General features: G+C 41.0%; 1 protein-coding gene across 4 annotated transcripts; it reads left to right on the forward strand.

Moving 5' to 3' along the window:
• The first annotated feature begins 1,861 nt into the window (after positions 1–1,861).
• Positions 1,862–22,118, forward strand: wt1a (WT1 transcription factor a). Of its 4 annotated transcripts, none has more exons than XM_031875689.1 (9): positions 1,862–2,740; positions 6,794–6,916; positions 8,227–8,329; positions 12,613–12,696; positions 15,898–15,997; positions 17,863–18,007; positions 18,760–18,849; positions 19,237–19,329; positions 19,634–22,118. In XM_031875689.1, the coding sequence occupies exons 1-9, from the start codon at positions 2,281–2,283 to the stop codon at positions 19,753–19,755; spliced, it is 1,320 nt and encodes a 439-aa protein (XP_031731549.1). In that variant the 5' UTR covers positions 1,862–2,280; the 3' UTR covers positions 19,756–22,118. The 4 variants fall into 4 exon arrangements, with proteins under 4 accessions (XP_031731549.1, XP_031731550.1, XP_031731547.1 ...); XM_031875690.1 differs by having other exon boundaries at positions 19,237–19,320; XM_031875687.1 differs by lacking the exon at positions 12,613–12,696.
• Positions 22,119–23,034: the final 916 nt, after the last annotated feature.

Consider the following 23,034-nt stretch of genomic DNA (forward strand, 5'->3'; position numbering starts at 1 on the left):
CCCCCCCCCCCCCCCCCCCCGCCCCGTGTCTTTAGGTCGTCTCTTTAATGATGGCTGCAGGGTCATGAACAGGTCTCCGGTCGGTTTTGTAGTGGGCCGGCCTACTGTACCGTGTTGATAGGAGGAAGGCGCTTCTGCTCTTTAATGACGGAAAGTGACGGGTTCAAATAGATAAACACACGGAAGCATAATAATATTAGTATAGATAATGACATAATTAGGATAATGGTCAGTCATATTCATTATTTAAAAGTGACCGGATATGTTTTTTTAAATGAATTTTTTCAGCCATATTAATGAAGCTGACTTTAATCATTATTGACGCACGTTACTTAGTTCGGGCGCATAATTAGATTTAAAAAAGAAAGAAAAAAAAGCTTTTTAAGTTCACCAACAGCAAAAGTTCGCACTCTTTAATTAATCAATACATGTTGTTATTTTGGGTGGCTGTTATTTCTAAAAGGTGAACAGGAGGTTAAAGTCTATCTGTTTATGCATTTTATTGAACGCTGCAACGCTGATGGTAAAATATGATTTTTTTCATTAAATGAGCCGTTTTCCTCTTTTCAGCACACAAACACACACACACACAACGAGATAAAGATTGTAACAGAAACGGACTTTATGGGCATTTATCATCGCAAGTGATAAATAATAAACAGCACGGGATTAAGGGGAACGCTTCGAGATTAATGCTAATAATAACATTTGCGCTTAGTTTATATAATATAAAGCGTTAAAATAAATAAATGTACTATTATTCTTCCTGCACGATAGTGAACAGATCTTTAGAACTATTTAATTGACACCAAATGATTCGCTTCACCGTGTAAAATATGTCTGAGGTTTTCACGGTCGTTTTCAGGACACCTTAAATATATTGGTTAATGAATAACGTGTCTTTGGCATTTCATAAAGACAATTATCCTACCTCTACTGTTGGCTTAATTGTAGTTTAAAAAAATTAAAACAAGTAAAGAAAATAATTTAGAAACGAATAAAAACGAAAAGAACCGAAGAACTTGAAGCCTGAATCCGCAAGATTTATCGTCTCGCGGGCCGTTCATCTGTGACCGACAGTTAATCTACAAACAATTTAAATTAGACCGTTATCCGTTTTGTTCTTAGAAAAACGGACCAATTATAAAACCTAATTCGGGGGACACGAAGCAATGGTCCGAGGTAAGCTAACGTATTTCATTTTATTTCTCTCTAACAATATTCCTGCGCGCGGCCGGGCCTCATTTCTTACCTCTATTTCTGTCCAGGTGATTTTTAGGGCTGAAATAATCATAATAATAGTCTATGACAGGGTGCTATCGAGACTGCCACTTTCTTTTAATTTGAAATATCTTAAACTTGCATGTGTGATATGTGATCATTAAAAACGATGAGCCCAGTGCTTTGTGACCCCGAAAAAAACCTACAGCTGAAAAATATCCAGCACAGCAGCCTCTCAGCTCTCTAACCTTATGAAACAACAGAGTAGTTCATGGGATATTTGTACTTCTTAACAAGCTGAGAGACAATTACATTTTTTTTCATATTACCCCCAAAAAAATAATATATATATATTGGCTAACAATGAGGAGATGGATTTTTACTTTGGATTTATGGCACTGATGTCAGAATTGTGATTTTATTTTCCTGCAAATGTGTGTGTGTGTGTGTGTGTGTGTGTGTGTGTGTGTGTGTGTGTGTTCTGCATACAGTAAATGAATGAAGTCAGAGGGCTCCTGTCCCTCATCACCTCCTGACTCCACCTCCTACCCACCTCACACACACACTCATGGGCTGAGAGCATGGAGGGAAAAGAGGACTACTCCTCCTTCACTCCTCTTTTTCCATTCACTGAGGAAAGCTCTGAGCAGAAGCCTCTCTCTCTCTTCCGTGAATGGACTCCCATCTCTCCGAGAATCTTTTTTTGTTTAGTGGAGGGTAAAGATCTCAGCTGATTCACCACGTTTCATTTGACTTTACTTCTCCTCCTCGTTCTGCTCCTGCCACCGAGAAAAGTTGGCTCCTGTGACTCTGCTGTTTCGACCATGAACTTCTCTCGGACTTAAGGGGTTTCCAGATCAGAAGGAAAGCGCCGTGAACGGCCGATGGGTGAAAAACCGAGCCTGGGAGCAAAAGAGAAGAAGCCGTTCATTCAGTGAGAGAAAGACTTTCGAGGATTTAGAGGGTGATTTGGGTTTTGGGTGAGCCGTACATAGGCGGGGAGACAGATCCGATTTAAAAATAGCTGACCTTTGTCCCAGTTTTGTCCCCTGGACAACGATGGGTTCAGACGTCCGCGACCTGAACTCCCTGCTGCCCCCGCTCCCGGCCTGCCCCAGCCCCGGCTGCCCGGCACTGCCCGTCAGCACGACCCCCCAGTGGGCCCCTGTCCTGGACTTCCACACCGCCGCCTCCCCGTACTCCTCCCTGGCCGCCCCGCATGCCTCCCTGGGGCCACACTCCTTCATCAAGCAAGAGCCCAGCTGGGGGACCGCCGGCGACCCCCACCACCACGACACCGACCCCCACTGTGGCCTGAGCGCCTTCACCGTCCACTTCTCCGGCCAGTTTACCGGCACCGGGGCCTGCAGGTACGGGGCCTTCGGGGCACCGCCGCCCCCGACTCAGCCACCGTCCGTGACCGCCCCGCACCACCACCAGCCCCCCAGCAGGATGTTCAGCAACCCACCGTACCTGACCAACTGCATGGACACACAGCAGGCGGCACGCAACCAGACAGGTAGGGCCGGAGGAAAGTTTGAGGCCTTTTGGTCTGTATTCGTCAGAGGACAGAGTAGAAGTGGTCCTAATGTTGGAGTCAAACCCGGGACCAGTGCCGTTATATAGCATGCTACCAAGTTTGTTATCTGTCTGGGTTTCAGTAAGTCAGCCTCATCATCCATTTTAGAGTCACTTTGGTTCCCTGAAGCTTGGGACTCATTCACCAATATCTTTTTTTTTTCTTGAATTTGTTCTTGAGAAAGGTCCTAAGGAAAGTCTACGTCAGATTTCCGATGTGTTTCTGAACTGTAGAATTGTTCACACCTGTGTTCTTAGATGGATGCATTGTGTTGTCGTCGTAAATCGAAAGCCTGTGCTAGTTGACCCTATAATGAGCTTAAAGTTAACGCCCTGCCAGCCAATCCACATTAAAGGGCATGAGACGGATACGCAGAAATTAAAAAGAGTTGGGGGTAGAATTCAGTCAAGGGATGAACAGAGCAGAACTCCAAAAGGACTTCTGCAGGGAGTGAAAACAAACTGTCATTTTTAGTAGCGTCATTTGGCCAATAAATAGCATGATCAATTGCTAATTATTGAATAGCTCCTGATTAATGGTTCCCAATTAACTGTTTAATTTTATTAAAAGACCATAAAGCTTTTTTTAAATAATGGGAATAAGTATTGAAAAATATTTAAAATATTGTAATTTAAATCCTATAATATTATAATACTGTAGAGTTAAGGAAAACGCAATATCCAATTATTTTGCGCAAACACGTCAGCGCTCAAATGTTCGTAAGTGTGCTCTTGAGTGTGCCGCTTCGGACAAGGTTTATCTTAGCACAAATCCCGAATAAGAAAACATTTGTGAATGGCAGAATATCCGTGAAAACATTTCTTCTTGAGAAGGTTGGCGAATGAGGCCCTAAATCTTGAAATACATCAAAAGAATCATCTTCTGCAGTTTTTTTGCTTACTTTCCTCCACACATCCTCCCTTTTCTGAAAGCTTCACTCTCTGTGTTGACGACAAAAGTTCACTTTTCAATGAACCAAGTTAAATGTAGACCTCATCTTAATTCAAGCTACTCTCTTTGTCAGTTATCAACCATGACCTGATATATCACATACCGATTCGTCAGTGATAACACATGTACATGAGACACTATGTGAAACATTATATGACCTGGTTTACACTGGCAGAGGTGTTGCCTTCACTGACCTTAGTTCACCCTAACTTTTAGCACTGCGTTATTAAGTCTGTGATAAACAAGGAGATAACTATTAAATATTGAATAGACAATTGCCTTTGTAGAGAGGTGATCCAGCTTCGAATCCCTTTGAGTTTAGTGTTGAGGTGTTAACGTCCTAGCCGAAGTTAAGCCACATCTGTAGTGTAGTGCTCTTAGTGTGAACGGACCATTAATACGCCAGGTCCCAGTAGAGGGACAATAAACCAAAACAACTGCAGTCAGTCGTACTCATGAACTTGTTTTGACCCGAAACGACTCACTTTGACTCGGAGTCACCGTGATGATGCTTCACCAGGTTTTATAACTCTGCTTTCATCGTGCAATTTGTTTTACTACTTGACACGTTCATGTCTGTTTTTTAGGAATACATTTGAAATATGTACATAGGTCCTAATAATTCCCGGCTCTGGACTTTAAGTAAAACTCTTCTCTAATGATGGATATGAGAAATCACTTTAATTTTGGTCGAGTGTTTCCTGTGTTGAAGCTGCTGAACAACAAACAATACGCTGATTAAAGCCCTGAGGCCTCTACAGCATCTAAAATGTGTCTGCTTAGTTTTGGGAAATTACTCTTTTCTTTTCTAGTTATTTTTACTAGGACTGGCAATAAAAAAAAGAAATACTTCAACTATATAAATAAAATGCATGACTGAGGTGAGTTATGACACAAGAATATGATCAGCATTTTTTTTCCAGATGTTATTAACAGGAAGGGAAAAAAAGATACAGTTGTTGAGGCTTCGCTGAGTTAATCCTAATTTGTCAGTGTGTCTACTGGAGTCTGGTATTTCTCACATTTTAGAGTGTTCCACATCAGTACACCACAGTAGTAGTTTTAGCCTAAAAAAACTCTTGACCCATGTTTTGGAAAAATTACCTGCTTAAAAAAAAAAAATAGTTTCTGTGAAAATCCTCAAAATAAAAAAAGTTGTATCTGTTACCGAACAGATGGAACGGTTTAAGACATGTAGAATGACAGTCTTTTGTAGAATTAAATCCCATTACATTTTTAATTTTATTTTTGTCTGTTGAATGGCATTGAGATAATTTGAGTTGAATTAAATTCTTACATTTATTATGAATGTCTGCAGCATCGCATTATACACCAAAGTCATCGGGTTTCACGTCTGTTTAAAACATGTTGTTAAGCTTTGCAGAGTGAAGGGACACATAGTGAGGAAATGTGTCAAAGGCCAATTATTGGGACTCATGTGACACATTAAAATCCCAGCATGCTGTTTTTTTTTCTTTATGGTTCTCTTTTCCATGCGGGTATAATGAATCTGTTGGTGCTTTCCCAACAGATTAATTAATAATAACATGCTTATCAAGCAGATAATTTAGCAATAACATTATAATCAAAGAGCCGCGCCGACCTCTAACCTGCTTTATCTGCTGCCCGCTGTGGCTGGACGAGCAGAGACAAACAGACTCACAGCAGGACGCGGGTCTCTGATAGCGGGGCAGGGTCACAGAGACTGTCACTGTATAACCTCCCTGCAGGAGGGATTTCATTTTCATATCAGAGCTTGATATTTCTAAAAGCATTCACGTTTCACTGTGGGCTTGTTGAGAGAGGCCCAAATGGGTGCAATCCAAACAGTTTTTTAGTCATTTATTGGAGCAGAAATAATTTATTTTACGGATAAATTTGTTTTCGCAGGTCTGCGAGTTTTTAAATCAGTAAACTGTTACAGTAGCAAGACATGATAAACCGCTAACATCAGCACTGCTCACGTTGAAAGACCATGCATGAAATGGACCTCAAACACAAGAAAGCGTTTTGTAATAAATACTGTGTCAGGATGAAAATACAATTCTAGTTCATTTCAGTTTGTGGAAAAAAGAAAATGTCTTGGGGTATTTCCAGACTTTTGGTTTTCCAGTTGAATACAAATTGACCTCATCGCTTGTCACCTCAGTGCTGGACTTCAAGGCAACAATGATATCACACACACACACACACACACACACACAGAGGAGTCAGACAGGGGTGAGTGGAAGATAAATGGAAATGTTTAATGAGCCCCCCCCCCCATCTCGCTCCCTCCCTCCTCTCACCCAATGATCCACCGAGGAAAGTGAGTGAAAGTGCTGCATTTTAATTAATGAGGCATGTATGTGAGAGTGAGAGATAGCGAGTGTGTGCGTGTGCGTGTGTGTGCATGTGGGTGATTGATGGGTGTGCATTGTGCCCTGTAGGTCAGTCTAAGTCTTGAGTCAGGTCTGGGTCCGGGACGTCAGGTAATTTAGATCCTTGTTTAATTTGATTATTTAGAGTTAATGAATCTTTCAAAATGGCTCCAAAATATTTGTGAAATCTGATATCATCAATAAGGATTAACTCCAGAATCTGTAACTGTCAGAGAAGAGGAGTAAAGGAATTTTTGAGCTCTAAATCGTTGCGAATTCCTCTTGCGTTTCCTGTGGAGAAGCAACCAAACTTTATTGTGACTCTTTGATCAGATCAGGTCCTGCTCCACTTACTTCACTGTAAAATATGCTGGACTATTTATTAAACATTTGTGCTCAAAAGCAGATAAAAAGAGATTCAAAGCAAGTGATAAAATCCAGGAAAAGTTAAAAGATCATAGACACAAATGCCATTTAATCCATCTCGAAGTAGTTTTGACGGTTGCAATCAGTGATTATGTACAACACCTTTTTTTAATGAGGGGGAAATTAAACAAAACACCAGCATCATGTCATTAGAGCTGATGGTCTAATTAATAAATTAGGTGCTGTGTGATCTCTGATGGACTTTATTTAGAAGTTACCTTCTTCTGACTCTGGCTTTTTGTTCTCCGTGTTGCAGGCTACAGCGCGGTCGCATTCGATGGAGCCGGTAATTACGGTCACACTCCTACACACCACAGCTCGCAGTTCTCCAACCATTCCTTCAAGCACGAAGACGCTTTAACCCAGCAAAGCACCATGGGTAAGTGTCTTTATGTGTCGGAGCGCGGAACCTTTTGCTCCTCAGTTACTACAGGAGAGTTTAAAAAGTGTCAGGCTGGCTTTCAGCTTTCTTGTCCATTTCTTGTCTATTTTAAATGTATGTGTTGCTAGGTGGCTGTCTGTCGGACAACCATTAAAAATAATGAAACAATACAAATGAAACTACAATTTAATACATTTAAATATGTGAATTAAATGTGAATTCCTCTAGCTAGCCACTGATACTGCTGCTCTGCTAAGCTAGTTAGCTTTTTGTTCTCTATCATGATTGGATTTTTGGGCTGATTGAGCCACTGCCTCATCTAGTGATATGGAATAGCAAACAAAATGCTAATTTTTTAATTACAGATCATTGCTATTTGGAAATAAAACATAATAACTGGCAATGATTAGCTTTTAGCTTGTAAGTTACATCTGATCCTAGCGTGTTGTTTGTAGTCACTGCGATTTTCACAGAATTGTACACATTTCTATTTTTTGTTTTAAAGTAGTACAACAGATGTAATTAAGTCACGTTCAGGTAATTTCTTTAACCAAAAACGTAGCTTAGTTGCTGTGTTTTGCCTTTGTAGGGCAGTTCTGTTGCGTTATAAGTTGTGTTAGCTTCTAGCTTCTCCTGCGTAGATCTGAAAAAAAGACTCATTTTATTTACTCTTCACTTTCAGTAGTCACTTTTCGTTGAAAAACAATAACAATTATGCATCAGAGTCTCAATAGTACCAAACCTCTATTTAAAGCCAGTGTGCGAGTGCACAGCTGCGTCTGGATGGCAGCTCCGTGGCTCTCACCTAGGGAGTGTCTTGTCCCTTATCCTGAAGTCTCCGCCGTGACCTCGCCTGTCGGCGGTATAAATCAGCCACATCCTGACTCGCGGAAAAAACTCCCTCATCTCCTCCTCTCATCCCCTCTTTTATCCGCCCACCTCCCCCTTTGAATCCCTCCTCGGCAGCATGTTATTGGTAAATATTTAAATGTTTGCTGCCCAATTTTTACGGCGAAGATAACTGGGAGAATCTGAGTTGCGTGGGGGATTTTGGAATGTAGAGAAATGTCGAGGGAGCCGTTCATTCGCCGCACTGCTACGGGAGCTCAGGGAGAGAAACGTGAAGCAAAGAGTCTTTATTTGTGGAAAAGAGTTTTGAGCAAAACAGGCCGAGGGCAAGAGTTTAAAAGAAGATGAGAAGCAGAAGACATCGCTTCTGAGCTTACCTTCATCTTCGGGCCTTTATGGGCGCATTCAATTGCATGTGTAACATAATATTGTACATGATGCCTGTGTGTGTCCCACAGCGGAGCAGCAGTACCCGGTACCTCCACCTGTCTATGGATGCCACACGCCTTCAGACAGCTGCACAGGCAGCCAGGCTCTGCTGCTGAGAAACCCATACAACAGGTAACACACACACACACACACACACACACACACACCTTTGACACGCTTAGCACACTCTCTTCTATTTCTATGAAAATCTATTTTCATCACACACAAACAATTAAAGCTGGAAATGTTTCAGAAACCATTGTTGATTGTTCCCGCGTCAAACGGTCTCGAACAGGATGTTCACCTTCAGCACAGGTCTGTCTACCACGGCCGCTTCCTTTTTCTGTGTTACCTCTCCTTCCTCTGTGGGGCTCTTCAAGTTGTTTCACTTGGTGTCATGCTAGCTCTACCGTGAGAAACGCGGATCCTTAAAATCCTAATTTTAGACGTTGTTTTACGTGCCGCCTTCTAATTCCCAGGTAGCTACGAAAAATGTCACTGTGCCACTGAAGGAAGTGAAGCACGAGAATCAGGAAGTTTTGCGAAGGAAAGTGGGTTGATTTACTGATTGGAAAATATTCAAAACATGCCATGAATCAAGTTATTCCGCTGGCCGGGGACAGAAGTATGTGGGCAGGTCGTCGTTATTTGACTCTTTTCATTCAACACTGGTCTTTTCTTTGACAGGATGTGTACTGATTTTTCGTATAGATATTCTGTTTTGATTATTTGCACGATGACCTACAGTGTAGTGTGTCACCAAAGCATTTATGACTTTAATGAATTAAGATTGATACAGCTCTCAAAATCAGTTCTCAAAACAACACGTTTTTCCATCACAGTAAGGATTATCTAATCGTGTTTTAGATACTCATTTTAATTGATGGGGAAAAAAACAAAGGAAATCAGTAGCAAATTGAGTAAAAGCCTGCAGTTGACTCACATTAATTCCAAAACAGTCTGTTTCTTATCCAACTATGCATTAATTCCACTGATGGGTCGCTCTATTTGTCCTCGATGACAAAATAAAGTGCAAAGAGGCGATTTATGTATTCTGTGCTGCTGTAACCAGTGCCATTTGTAACAATACATTGTAGTTCTTTTTCACAGCAGACATGTTGACTTCTCATAGTAGGACAACCCTGGCTACCCATAAACTGCATTCTCATTTACGTTATTTGTGGAAAACACATTTTCCCCAGGATTACGGTTGCAGTTTTTAAACATGTGTTTAACGCTGCGAATTGAAACTAAACCAAACAAGAGCACAACAAAAACTACTTGGATATGTTTATGTAAGGATCATGGTTTGGCCTTTAAATAAGCATGTTTGGTACGTTACATAAAGTCACCATTGACTTTTAGTTTCACAAAGAACACAAACAGACCCCATCCATCCAGCCCGACCTCCTCCCTATGTCGACTTACGCAGATTTTGATTTTTAAATGTATTGACACGTCAAAAACAAACGTGATCCGGCAGAAAATACGTTTCCCTCAAAAAGTATTTGCCAGTGTAGTTTCATTGCATGGGAACGTCATTTTTTAGGAGACCATCAGGCTGAGTTGGAAAAGCACAGGTGTTGCTAATAACGATGGCTGTGATCTTTAAGCCATGACAGTGTGACAGTGAGCCAGCATGAACGGCACCAGGACCCTGAAACAGAGCGGCTTAATGGAATTCAGCCATCATTCATTTTGATTATTGAAGCCTTTTTTTCCTACTGTGACAAAACGTCTTCTACAAAAAAGCCTGTTAAGTCTGGTGAGGAAAGAACTAAACAGAAAAAATATATTTTTTAAAGTATTTTCTAATGCCCTATATATGAGCATCATCGCGCCAAATATGGACACACAAAAATAAAATGAAAGCACACACACAGATACCGAAATTATCACAGTCAAAAACATGTCCTCATACTGCTGCCCCGCCAGAACTCGTCTCAGCCGGGGCACCTCCAGCCTCACCCTGCCTCAACCTTCCCTCCCTGCCTCTCCTCCCTACTCCTCCCAGACAGCAGAACCAAAAGCACCTTTTTTAAGAAAATATTAACAAGCTTGTTATGTAATGTGCACATATTGTTAAAACCACTGCCCTCACAACTTGACCGGGCGAAACTGCAAATATACAAAAATCTCCATATCTGCCACAGCAGTGTAGTACTGCCCGTACCGGTCATTGAGAAGCATACGCATACAGGTTTTAATGAGGCATACAGGTTTTAATGAGCTTCTTCCAAATGTAATAAACGGAACACTTTGCTTGTTGTTATGTTTCTAGATGAAACATTCTTCACATACCACCGACACTGTGTTTTCCAACGATGGCAGAAGAGAAGGAATCTTCCGTAAATACCACAACAGGGATGGGTGCGACGGTTTCTGTGTGTGTGTGAGTGAGAGCAAGCGAGAGAGATATGTGAGGTGGACCCAGACTGTCCCGAAAGTCTTCTTTGTCATAAACATAATTGATATCGGCTCAGCACACACACACACACACACACACACACACACACACACAGAGAGGGGCTGGGAAGACTCATATGAGTTGTCAGTTGTCTAATCTTGCAGCCTGGTACCAACAGGACTGTATTTACTCTGCAGGCCATCAGCTCGGCCCGCTGGAAAAACATGAAATGAAAACATGCTGAGGTCTTATTAATCCATACAGACACATACACACACATACACACACATCCACAGGCCAACACCCTACAACAACTACAACAGTTTGTGACTCTTAAAAGTTGCAGTTTGCAAAGTGTTTGAACTTTTTGGAAGGTGTCAAAGATTTGCTCGTTCAAATCACAAAAAACACTAGTGGTACCGAGTCATGCTGATAGATTTTTTTGTATTTGTATGGGTTTTGAGATATCTGCCTCCAACAATGGAGGTTAAATGTTTATCCTAAACTACAAAAGTTATCTTGGAACAAATTTATACCACAGAGAAAGTTTCACATGAAGACTAATTAAAAGAGTTATCCGGAAAAATGAGGACATCGTCTCTGTTTGGTCCAGACTGAAGTATTTCAAGAGCCTTTGGAAGGATTGCCTTAAGACCTTGTGTAGTTATTCATGGTTCCAAGAGGATGAACGCTAATGACTTTGATGACCCCCTGACTTTTCATTCAGCGCCACCACGAGTTTCACATTTGTGGTTTTGAGTAAAATGCCTCGAACTATAAAACTTTGGTGGAGACAGTCATGTTGCCGACAGTATTAATTCTAATACCTTTGGACACCGCCATCCGTCTCAGCTGCACTTTGTAATACTTTGTACTTTTTAATTAGCAAATATTAGCATGCTAAGCTAAGCTAAGATAGTAAACATCGTAAACATTGTTCCTGCTTAACATCAACATTCTAGCATTGTCATTGTGAGCATTTCAGCATGCTGACATTAGCAAAGTTCCATTGACCTCCATTGTATCGGGTTGGGGACATTGGCTGATATACCGAAAGTGTCACGATGTCAGATTTAGGGAGGTGGAGACAAAGGCTGTAACAAAAACGTAATTTAAGAGACGCTGTATTATTTACATGACATTATCATGTCTAGCATTAACACAAAATCAATATTTAATTTTTTATATATTACAGTTGTCGTCAGTATTGGTATGTCACAAAAACTTTACCCAAAGGTCGAGGTAATTTTTTTTTTCCTTTCCATAGTTGCTGTCTTTTTGTTCATCCATGGTGAATATCATTCCTCATGGACATCTTTGATTTTTTTTTTTTTCTTTTACAAATTGATTGTGAACCAGAGGAGTTTTTCCCAGGAGAGACCTACTGTAACACACATTGGCCATTTAAGGCAGAAACAGCGATGGGTTTCCGTCAGTCAGCGGTACAGAAGGGAAGCAGACGCACACGCATCATTACTTTAAATCTTGCGCTCAGCCTCCGATCCAACAATACTTCAGCAGAAACACAGTGTGTGCTCTGCTGGCTGCGTGCCCCACGCTGTACTGTAGAATAATAGCTGCGTGATGAGCAGGGTACCAGGCACCACATCTACCCCTGCCCGGACTGCTGCGAGCAGGCAGGTGGTGTGATAGGGGGATGAGAGCTATAAATCCACAGTGTGTGTGTGTGTGTGTGTGTTTGCTACGATGTATTTTATCTATATGGCAGCTCTGAATAATGATTGTGGAGTATGCTGTGTTTCATGAAAAGTGGCTGTTATGGGAGAATTTAGCTTTCTTAGTGTCTGTCTGAGGCACATTTTTGACCTCAGCTCCACCTGCAACTTTTTCTGTGTGTGTGTGTGTGTGAGAGTTGGCATTTTTCCCTAGAGTGCTTCTTTTATAAGGTTAACAAAAAGCCATAAATGGATACACACACTCAACACTGGTAAATGCCAGTCTACCGCACACCTCATGGGCTTTTCTTCTACGTTTTGTCCCTCCACAGCAGAGAAAATGTTTATGAAATGACCTCTCAGTTGGAGTGTGTGACATGGAAACCTGTCAATACACTGGCGTCCACCATGAAGAGGTAGGAACATCGCTTTCTTTGAATAGCAGCAGTCAGTGAAGTTTGTGCTGGATGGGAAACATGAAGAGTAGGTTAGAAACAAGATGATTGCTTTGGACCAGCAATGGCAGCGACAGTTCACAAGACAATATTTATTCATTTCCTTCAGCAGCTACCAAAACCATGTTTTTGTTAAATATAGATAACCTGTTTTTTGTTGACATAATCCTACTAAACACTAATGCTTGTTCAGCACATTGGTGAAAAAACGTTTTAGTCCATTTATAGGATATAAAATGTGATTATTTGTATTAGTTATCAATCCACATGATATATACAACAATGAATAAGGTCAGAGAATAATCAAACCTATAGGCCAGAGACCAAAGAGACCAATAGACCAAAGCCCTTCTTGGGATGTTCATTACAACTCAAAATAAAATTTCAAAACTAAAAGTCTGTTAAGACTTTTTAAATGTATTGTTATAGTTGTAATGTATTAATCTTAACCTCTAGGTTACAAGGATACTTCAGCTACAGTTTGTTTTTTAAGAAAATCTGTCTCTGAACCAATGTGTGTTATTTGGAGAGATATGATTCTACATGATTGACATGTAGAACTGACAGTGGTGCTAGACAACAGATCAAGGTGGTCCCCTCTTGGCCGTAGAACTCCTTACTAAATTTTGTAAATCTGATTTGCAATTGTAGAGATATCTTAATCTAGACCAATGAGTTCAATGTATCCACCAGGCGGCAACCTCCGGGTCTGAAAAGTGAAGCCAATGCTGCAGCGCCTTAAACAAGTCCTCTGGTTGCAAAAAGAAGTCTGATTGTACAGAAGTCTATAAGAAAATGACTCTACTTCTCACTTGATTCATTACCTCAGTAAACATTGTGACCAGGGGTTTATGGTCTCAATCGCTAGTTTAAATGCTTCTTCAATTCAGCATGATGTTCATTTAGTAAATTATGGTCCATTTAGAGTCAAATAGACCATAAAGGGCGTGGCTACCTTTTGATTGACAGGTGGCTACCACAACGTTGTCCAGCCTGAGAGTTGTCCGAGTTTTCGTTTTGAACTTTAACCCTTTCAAAGTGTATTATCAGCTCACCAAGGTTAATTGTAACATTTTGGTTTCTTAAAAACAGTTTGTTGTTTTGGTTGTGCTTAGCGCCACCCTCTCGTGTCACTTCTGGTTGCACAAAAACTAAACGACAACGGCTAAAAAACCAAAACGTTGGCGGCCAAAATTCGCAACTCGAGGCTTCAAAACAGAAGTCCACAAACCAATGGGTGACGTCACGGTAACTATATGTCCACCTCTTATATACAGACTATGAAATATTGGATTAATTAAAAGCAGAAATATACATTAGAAGCCAGTTGGATATTATCACAGCGGTATCAACATCCCCTGTTCACACAGAGTTAAAATAAAACATTCAGTAGTATGCACTGTACTCTATGTCATTGTGACCTGCATAGCTGCACGCTGGTCAGCATCTGTGTCGGCTCACAAATACCTCTCTACCCCGAGCCAACAGGCATTCATCATAGTTAACAGATGAATGTGTGTCTGCGGGGGAAGTGTACAAAGGGGTGGTAGCAGACAGAAATGCCGTTTAGCTTTCAGATATCATAGCGTTGTTGGTCTTGCTGATTATATTAATATGAGTGACAGTAGAGACAAATTTGATTTTGATTCTGGCCCAAAGGCCTTTGTGTTTTCTTATTCATAAGCACTAAAAAGGTCTTAAGAGAAGCTTCATATCGTGGTATTTCAGTGGCCTTGGTCCGCTCTGACCGTGGCAGCGTCTCTCTCTCTCTCTCTCTCTCTCTCTCTCTCTCTCTCTCTCTCTCTGTGACTTTTTGTACTCACTAGGGAGGTGTGAGGGAGTAGCAAGGAGTCAGGGGGAGACGGGGAGATAAAGAGGGATGGGGCGAGGAGTAGGAGATGAGGAAGAGGAAGTGTAGGGGAGTTGAGCTTCGAGAGGAAGAGCAGAGATATGTAATGAAGCACACGTCACCTGCCGAAGAGGTGTTTTCTGTGAACAGTAAAGCATGAGACTACGTGGGCCCAACAAACACAGGGCTTTCATCCACGCAACCGGTGTTGGACACCGCGTTGTGGTCCTATGGTTGTGGTTTTGTTACCTCAAACTAACGTTCGTAACAGTTTTTCTAAACCTAATTACGTGGTTTTGTTGCCTAAACCTAACTTTGGTTCGTTAACGTAACGTTGCCCCGAAAAAAAGACGTTCTTAGTGACACGTAAAATATGGACAATTCGTGTCCCTGTACACAAAACCAATAGATTACAGTTCGTGACTATTTCACGGACTACCGTGAGACTGTGTTGGTAAGTTGTGTTAGGTGTGCAGCACCACCACCTTCCACCCTCCTTTGTCATTGTAATGGACTTGGAGTTAGAGGTGTTTCAGTGGAAGGTCCATGATCCCTGAATAAGGTGTCCTAACTTGTACATTACCTGCTCCTACAATATAAATGAGTGAACATGAGTTAAAGGAGCATTCCGTGTGATTTACACCGCGTCTACCGCCGAAGTCTCTCCTCCCGTCTGTGGAAGTAGCGAGTCGAAAACAAAGAGCACCTTATGACCGCTCGGCCGTGCGCTGAACATTCCCACTGCGGCAGCGCAGGATGCAAAACTCCCGTCCTCCTCGTTTGCTCAGACATACTGAAGTATAACACATTTCATAGACAAGAGCTTTCTGTTTCTCTTTGTGTTATCATAAGAAGATAGGAGAGGCAACACGGGCAGCTGTGTCGCACAGAGCAGGTTTTGTTCTGCTCTTTAGGTCAGAGTGAAATATTAAAAGCTGTTTTTTGCACGTACTTATTGTGCAAAAGGTCCGATGATTGGTCTGTGATACTTTTCATGAAGCTAACTGCAGTCAAAGAGCATTTCATGCTCTATATATCCGCCATACAGTGTATAGATTTACGGCTTTGAATCGTGAACTTGGGTCTTGTTGCATGCTGTATGCGGCAGCCATCTGTGTGGAAACGTGATTTTTTTTGTGATCGTAAAATGTTTTACTGGCACTAAATTTCCAATTTCTATATTTTAGAGCACAACATTTTTGATTGAATCAAAACTGCGTGTCAATGTATTTTTCTCACTTTTACGGTAAATTGAAGTGTTTGTTTCCGTTGTATTTTTCATCCCTCCTCTCTTTCTCTTTCTGTGTTGGCAGCCACGCGGCGGGCTACGACAGCGACCCCAGCACCCCCATGCTGTACAGCTGCAGCACACAGTACCGCATACACACACACGGAGTCTTCAGGGGCCTACAGGTAGGACTCACAATGGAGATTAAAAACACATCAATAACAAAGAAAACATATTTTTTAAACATGTTTCTGAAGGAGATGAGTGGTGGTGAGCCTGACCCCGGTTATGTGAAGAGGAAATATAGCAGAGGAGATTTACAAACACACACACAGGAATGCTTACACATGCACACACACACACAGACATAGGTACGCAGAGATTTTTTTGAAAGGCAGCGCCAAAGGACAAGAGGAATCTTTTTCCACAAATCCATTAGCAGTGGAGAAACACACACACTGGGTAAGGATACAGTTTCCATACAGGGGATCAGCATGTTAATAAATCATTAGATTTTAATTATTGTCTGTCAGCTGCTCTAAAGGACAGGAGGCAGAGGTTCTCCAGACCTGCTTTTAGTCCGCACCGGACTTTTTTGAGATCTATCTTTCTTTTTTGGGGGGCCTGTTTCATTATTCACGGCCGTTTTTTTTCCTCTTCTGTGCATAGAAATAGATTGTGCACAATAAAAAAACCCACACAAGAGGTCTGACACAGTGCAGAAAAGAATAAACGAGCTCTCACTTTTATGCCTTTTTAAAGTCTAATTTAAGAGCTGCTAAAGCGCCAGCGAACAGATCGAGTAGCAAAGTGATGCTTTGCTCTGCCATTTTCATTACAGGGATTACACTAATTCTCCGCCTCTGCCAAAGGAAAGGACACATGACAGCCACGCAATTTCATTTTTCATTAATATCACTAAAAACCCCAAAAGATATTAAACAGGTTGTTGAAGACGGATCAAGAATCACGTAAGAAATGACTGATTCAAAGCTGATTCACTCAACTTCGTTGAGCTCTAATTCAATTTAACGAGCAACACCTGGCGCTGCTCTTGATTACTGCAGTTAGACATGCTGGACTAGTATCAGTTGCTTTAGTGCGGAGTGTTCAATAATAAACCGATAAATGAGGAACTGTGAACTAGATAATCCCATGAATAAAGTGTTTGTGTGAAATACAAAAATTAACAGACAATTATTATGACATGTTTCATGTTCCACCTTGTTATTTTTATAATATTGCTAGGTTTTATTTCATTTAAGACATTTTCATTGCAAATCTTTCTTTCTTTTGTTTTTATTTTATTATGGCAATTTCCCCAATTATACTTCCTATTTATTAATGATTCTAATATTTCATGTGATTTTTTTGTAATTTTATAATATCAGTGGATATCATCACCCTGACTCCTCTCAGCAAATCACATGGCCCCGGACTCGTCCGCAAGCGAGCTAGCTCGAGCGACTAGAAGCTGCTGTTGTAAATAAACTCAGTACGCTGACACAGCGACAAACCTCTGCTTTTATTTAGTTTCACATGCAGGTGGCACGAGAGGGCGTAAAAAAAAGAGTGAAACACGTACATATGTACATTTACAATGCAGCAGAAGAGCCGATGTTGAAAAAAACGTTTTCTACAGCCGTGGTGTTATTCCTGTTATTGTTCTCCCGCCGTGTCAGCGGTGAACGTGGCGCTCTGGAAGCGGGGGCCTGTTTAAAAGGCCGTGACTAACAGCTCCCTCTGGGCTGCAGTCAGTCTAGGGGTCATTTTACTGCTAATTCCCATCTAATGAATATATGAGCATTTTATCATAATGATCCCCATGAGCCAGACACATCACGTGCACTTATTTACACACGGGGCAGATTTAATTGCCTGTTTTCTAAATTACATTTCACTGGTTCAATTACTGGTTTGGCTTTGTTCATTTTGCCTTGAGTGGTTTGGCTTTAAATTATAATTGTTTGGTGTGTGTGTGTGTGTGTGCGTGTGTGTGTGTGTGTGTGTGTGTGTGTGTGTGTGTGTGTTTATGTGTGTTTGTGTGCAGGATGTGCGGCGGGTGCCCAGCATTGCTCCGGCCATAGTGCGGTCAGAGAGCAGTGAGAAGCGTCCGTTCATGTGTGCCTACCCAGGATGCAACAAGCGATACTTCAAGCTGTCTCACCTGCAGATGCACAGTCGCAAACACACAGGTGAAACCAACAGGAAAACGTGCTGTGATATTCTACTCATTATATAACTACTGACAGTCATTCATTCTGCCGGTGATTCCAATGTGTTCTTTCTTAATTCAAAGGTTTTCTGTTCGACCTCTTAAAAAATATTTTCCCTGATGTTTCCACTAGCCCCAATTCCCTTATCTGCTATTGCCGAAAAAATACTTATTGGCTTGTGAGCTTGGTTTATTCGGTTTTTTTGGCAGCACCAGCTAGCTGCATACAATAATTCTGTGTTACCTCAGCAGTGTTGTGATTCTAGAGAGGTTCCTCAGTAAGAGAGAGATAACTCTGTGGAGGTCAGAGTATTTCTCCCCCTTTGCTTTAGCTAGCTGTCAGCTAACACCAAGAGACCACATCTCAAAGATATTCCGTTGACATAAAATACTCAATTAATTATATTAATTTATAATAAATTCGCGGGGCGGGGGCCAATACCCAGACCGTATTGCTGGGCCCCTCTGGAGGAAAGGAGACACAGGAGAACCAGAACCGTGCAGACTGTCAGACCCCTGCTGCAGTAAAATGGACTCTGGTGCTCGGAAACACCACCACTTTTGTCCACAGGGGCCGCCAAAATTAACACAAAATCTAAATTCCTCATAGCTTTAAACTAGCTGACATTTAAACCAAATGTTCATATTGGTGTGTAAAAGGTGGGATAAAGAAGTGATCAGATCATTTTTAATTTAATTGTATTTAACGTCTTCTCAATTGTCTTTGTCCAGGGGAGAAACCCTACCAGTGTGAGTTCACAGACTGTGGCCGGAGGTTTTCTCGCTCTGACCAGCTCAAACGACACCAGAGGAGACACACAGGTTTGATCAGTGTTACTCAGTCTGTCTCTCTGATAAAATTTTTTTTTCTCCTTTCAGTTCCTTGTATTTGCTCTCTCTCCATTTGTTATAAACCGCCGTTCGCATGACAGCCATTTTGTGTGCACAATGCAGTCTTTTAAAAGGCACAGTTTGCATTTCGTGTACAGTGATGATCACACTGAACCCCCCCCCCCCCAGATGAAGTTGCTAAAGGCTGGTCAAACTTTGGAATGGCTTCCTTGCAAACCTCTGCTCTACTGTATTTTTCTCCCTCTGTGTGTGTGTGTGATGTTGAACATGTGTTTTCTGTGTGTGTGTGTGTGTGTGTGTGTGTGTGTGAACCTGTGCTTGTGTATGTGTGTGCATGCATACTGTACATGTGTTTAGGAGTTAAACCCTTCCAATGCGAGACGTGTCAGAGAAAGTTCTCTCGGTCTGACCACCTTAAGACACACACCCGGACTCATACAGGTAAAACAAGTGCGTAAACTTTTATTTTTCCATTTCTTCTTCATCCATTTGATGTTTACATTACAAGTATGGTAGTTCTACAACACAGTGTTGGAACGTCCATGTGTATTTATTCTTACTTGACTGCAGTACTAAATAAAGTCCATTATCCGTTATGATCAGCATAATATTCTAATATTTCTTCTCTCCCCCCCCCCCTCCTCTTTCTTTTCACTTTATTTCATTGATATTCCATCCGGCCACCTCTCGTCATTGCCATCCTCTCCGTTTCCTCTTCCAACCTGTGCACCATCCCCCCCCCTCTCTCTGGCAGGCGAGAAGCCGTTTAACTGCCGGTGGCCGAACTGTCAGAAGAAGTTTGCCCGGAGCGATGAGTTGGTGCGACACCACAACATGCACCAGAGGAACCTCACCAAGCTCCAGCTGGCCATCTGAGTCTTCTGTCACAGTTCAAAATGTAAACACCTGGGTTACATCTGCTTCTATTTTCTGTCTGTGGTTAATTCAAACCTTGTGACCCCATTTGCTCCCAAGAAATTAGCCTGTGTGGGAACCAGTGTCGTCCTATTAGAAAGTTAATAGTCGTTAAGAACTAGATACCACAATCTACACTATAAACATAAACATTCTTGACGCATAAAAAAATATGTGGATTGGAAACAGTCTGTATTCGTCCAGGGTGTGAGATTTAAAGGATACGGCTAGCATACTTTTGTTTTTGCTAACAAATCCCATTACAAGACCAAAACCCAAAATATGTTCGGTCGTGTTCAGACAGACATTAGCACTGTGTGATAGCCACGGCCCCCTCAGTCAGTTGACTGGGATCACTGTGTTAATGTAGCAGGGGTCCCAACGGAGAGGGCTCCAGCCAAAAGTGCAGGTTTGCTGTTAAAAAAGTTGAACCTGACTCGGCTTTTGCCGCAATTCAACGCATTTGGTGAGGTGCTGTGTTGGCCAAGCATATACACACTGCTTACCTTACCTTAAAATAGTTCTGGTCTGTTTTGTTTTATTTTATTTTATATTATTGTTTCAGGATAGTCCCATTGAGATTTAAAATCTCTTCTATGAGGGTCTCTTGCAAAGACGGCAGCATAAAAGCACAAATAACAGACTAAAGATAAACAGCAAATTATATGAACCAATAAATGAGCAGTGTCGTTCAGCACCAGGACAAGTACATTCAGTATAATAAGTTGTAAAATACTCATCGTCTCACCGATCCCAAAAACAACACTCCCAGAATGCTGAATCTGCTCCTACTAATAATGTAAATCTAATAAAAAAACGATTTTTTGAAAGGCCTAATCATTAGTTTTCAGCAAATGTTACTCAAACAGGTGTAAATAGTACATTTGTTTGGGACTATTTTTCATCTGCAGACATGCTGCAGTAATTGGGTTTGAGTCAAAATCAATGATAGGGCCCATGTTCATTGTAAGGAAGGAACGTTTCACCCAGTGCAACTGAGGGCTCATTGCTTATAATAGTTTTTAACAGTTGAGGGCTACTGCATTGAGGTTTGTTCGGCTCATTTTCTGTAACCAGTGTTGCATTAAAGCGTGGTGGAATTAGCAAGCAAGCTAACTAGCAAGCTGTCTGCTAGTTAGCTTGCTTGCTAACTAGCAGACAGCCTCACCTCAGTGAGTCCGCGACATGCCTTAAGTCTGTTTAGTTTATACAGAAGTTAGCCGGCTACAGCGGTCGCAGTGGCAGCGGTACACATAAGAAAGGCCGCTAATGTGACCAACTATTCTGCTCCTATTTTATTTCCATGGATTTGGATTCAAATAAACTGATTATCACCAGATTTATCCTTAAAAGAAACTGTTCCTCATTTTGAATTATCTTTTCATAAAATCTGTCAGAACAACTGAAAAAGCATAATTTCACCGGAGTTTTTTTCAACAAGCAAAAAAAAATGCTGTGTTACGGAGATCATGTTTCCATCTATCACTATAATGTAATATTTAATTCATCCCCAGTTATTGACTGTTTTCTTACCAGCATGTGTACAGTGAGGTCAAAGGTCAGATATGCCCGTACAGTTTAGCGCCTTTCTGCTGTAAATATCTCTATGTATTGAACTACTTTGGGAAGGCTTATTTATTATCTTTTTGTAGACAAAAACTGCTCTCACTCACTGGAATGATTTAAAGGGAGCGAGGTGCCACTCAGTCTCTTTGCTGTGCTAGTTCTCACACTCTCACCATAAAGGATAATACTGGCTTTGATTTAAAGCAATCAAATTAAGTGAATAACTTGCCTCGAACAACCCATGCAGTGTTTGCAATGCAAGCTTTTGGTGTTTTGTCTGGTCGGCATAAAATATATACTTAAATACGCTCTGTATTTAAAAAAGCTTATCTTTTTTGTTTTTGAGTAATGTGAGGATTTCTTTTTACAGGCAGCGCTCTTGGGAGCCTCTTGTCTCTGCGGTGTGTAAATATTGCTGGACTTTGGCAGTGTTTTAGACTCTAAAATATGTCTGTTTGGTCACACTGGCTCTGTGGCCGGGACATTATGGTCGAGATGTAAATAATACTTCTTCAACGTGGGAACTGAACTCTTTCCATGGAGGGAAAATATGTAACTTAACTGATATGTTTTAGACTTGTCTTTGGATGGATCCAGGAAGTGTTTATACTTTTCAGTTCTTCTGTGTCTCATGTGTATTAATATTTGAGTCATCAAACAGCAAATGTCAGTGAAACATTTTGTACTCAATAGTGTGAGATAATTGAACATGATGGTTTCTCTCTGTTTAAATGTATTGTGACTGTTTTGATACAGTAGTTTGTCTCTGTGGTCTTTTATTTGTTCATTTAAAAGTTTCCTTTGTCGTTTGGTATGAAGTGGAGACGCTACAGGGGACTTGGGTGAACTTTTTAATTTGTAATAGATTCAACCATAAAATCTCCGGAGTTGATTACTTACACAAAGACGATTCTTTTTTGCATTACAAGTTTTCTGAAAATGTTATGTTTGAAAATGCAAATGATGCATTATCTTGTTAAATATGTGCTAATCTGCATAACTTCCCAGAGCAGAAATCTAAACATTCGATAAAGCCAGGTTCATCCAGAAAATGAGAATAAGTGAAAAAGTAAATAAATAAAAAAGTTCTATAAATCAGGCTATGAATGATATATGAACAAACCCCTCTGTAAAAACCTTCAGAATATAGATAGCAATGAAACTGGAAATGTTAGTGTATGTAAGCGCTACTGAAGTGGAGATTTATGGATCAGTCTGAAAAAATATTTTGAGAAAACATCTTAAAGATATGCTTTGTACATGTACAGACATTTTGAAGCCACTCCATAGATAATAATAGATATCACTAATAATATATACCACTCTGAAACTTTCCCAGTTAATTACTTACATTAAGTTTTTCTAAAATGTTATGTTACAAAATGCAAATGAGGCATTTTCTAATGCTCTTTTGCTGTATTTAGGAGAAATCTACAGACGCAAATAGACAAAGTAAATAAGACAGGAAAGCAAACATGTCATGGGAGCAAAATAGCACAAAAACAATGTTTTTTTAACCTGGAGTGTCTCGCCTTAAGTCAGCCTTTATTCATATGTCGGAAATGTCGTATTGTCGTCGTAAAGCCCACAAGCAGGTCACATAATAGTTGTATTCCTCCTCGCACACAGAAAGGGATATCCATTAAATAATGTTGGTCTCATTGTGTGTGATTC

Source organism: Anarrhichthys ocellatus, unplaced genomic scaffold, assembly GCF_004355925.1.
Source record: "Anarrhichthys ocellatus isolate YVR2014 unplaced genomic scaffold, GSC_Weel_1.0 scaffold93, whole genome shotgun sequence".
In the NCBI taxonomy this organism is placed as follows: Eukaryota; Metazoa; Chordata; class Actinopteri; order Perciformes; family Anarhichadidae; genus Anarrhichthys; species Anarrhichthys ocellatus.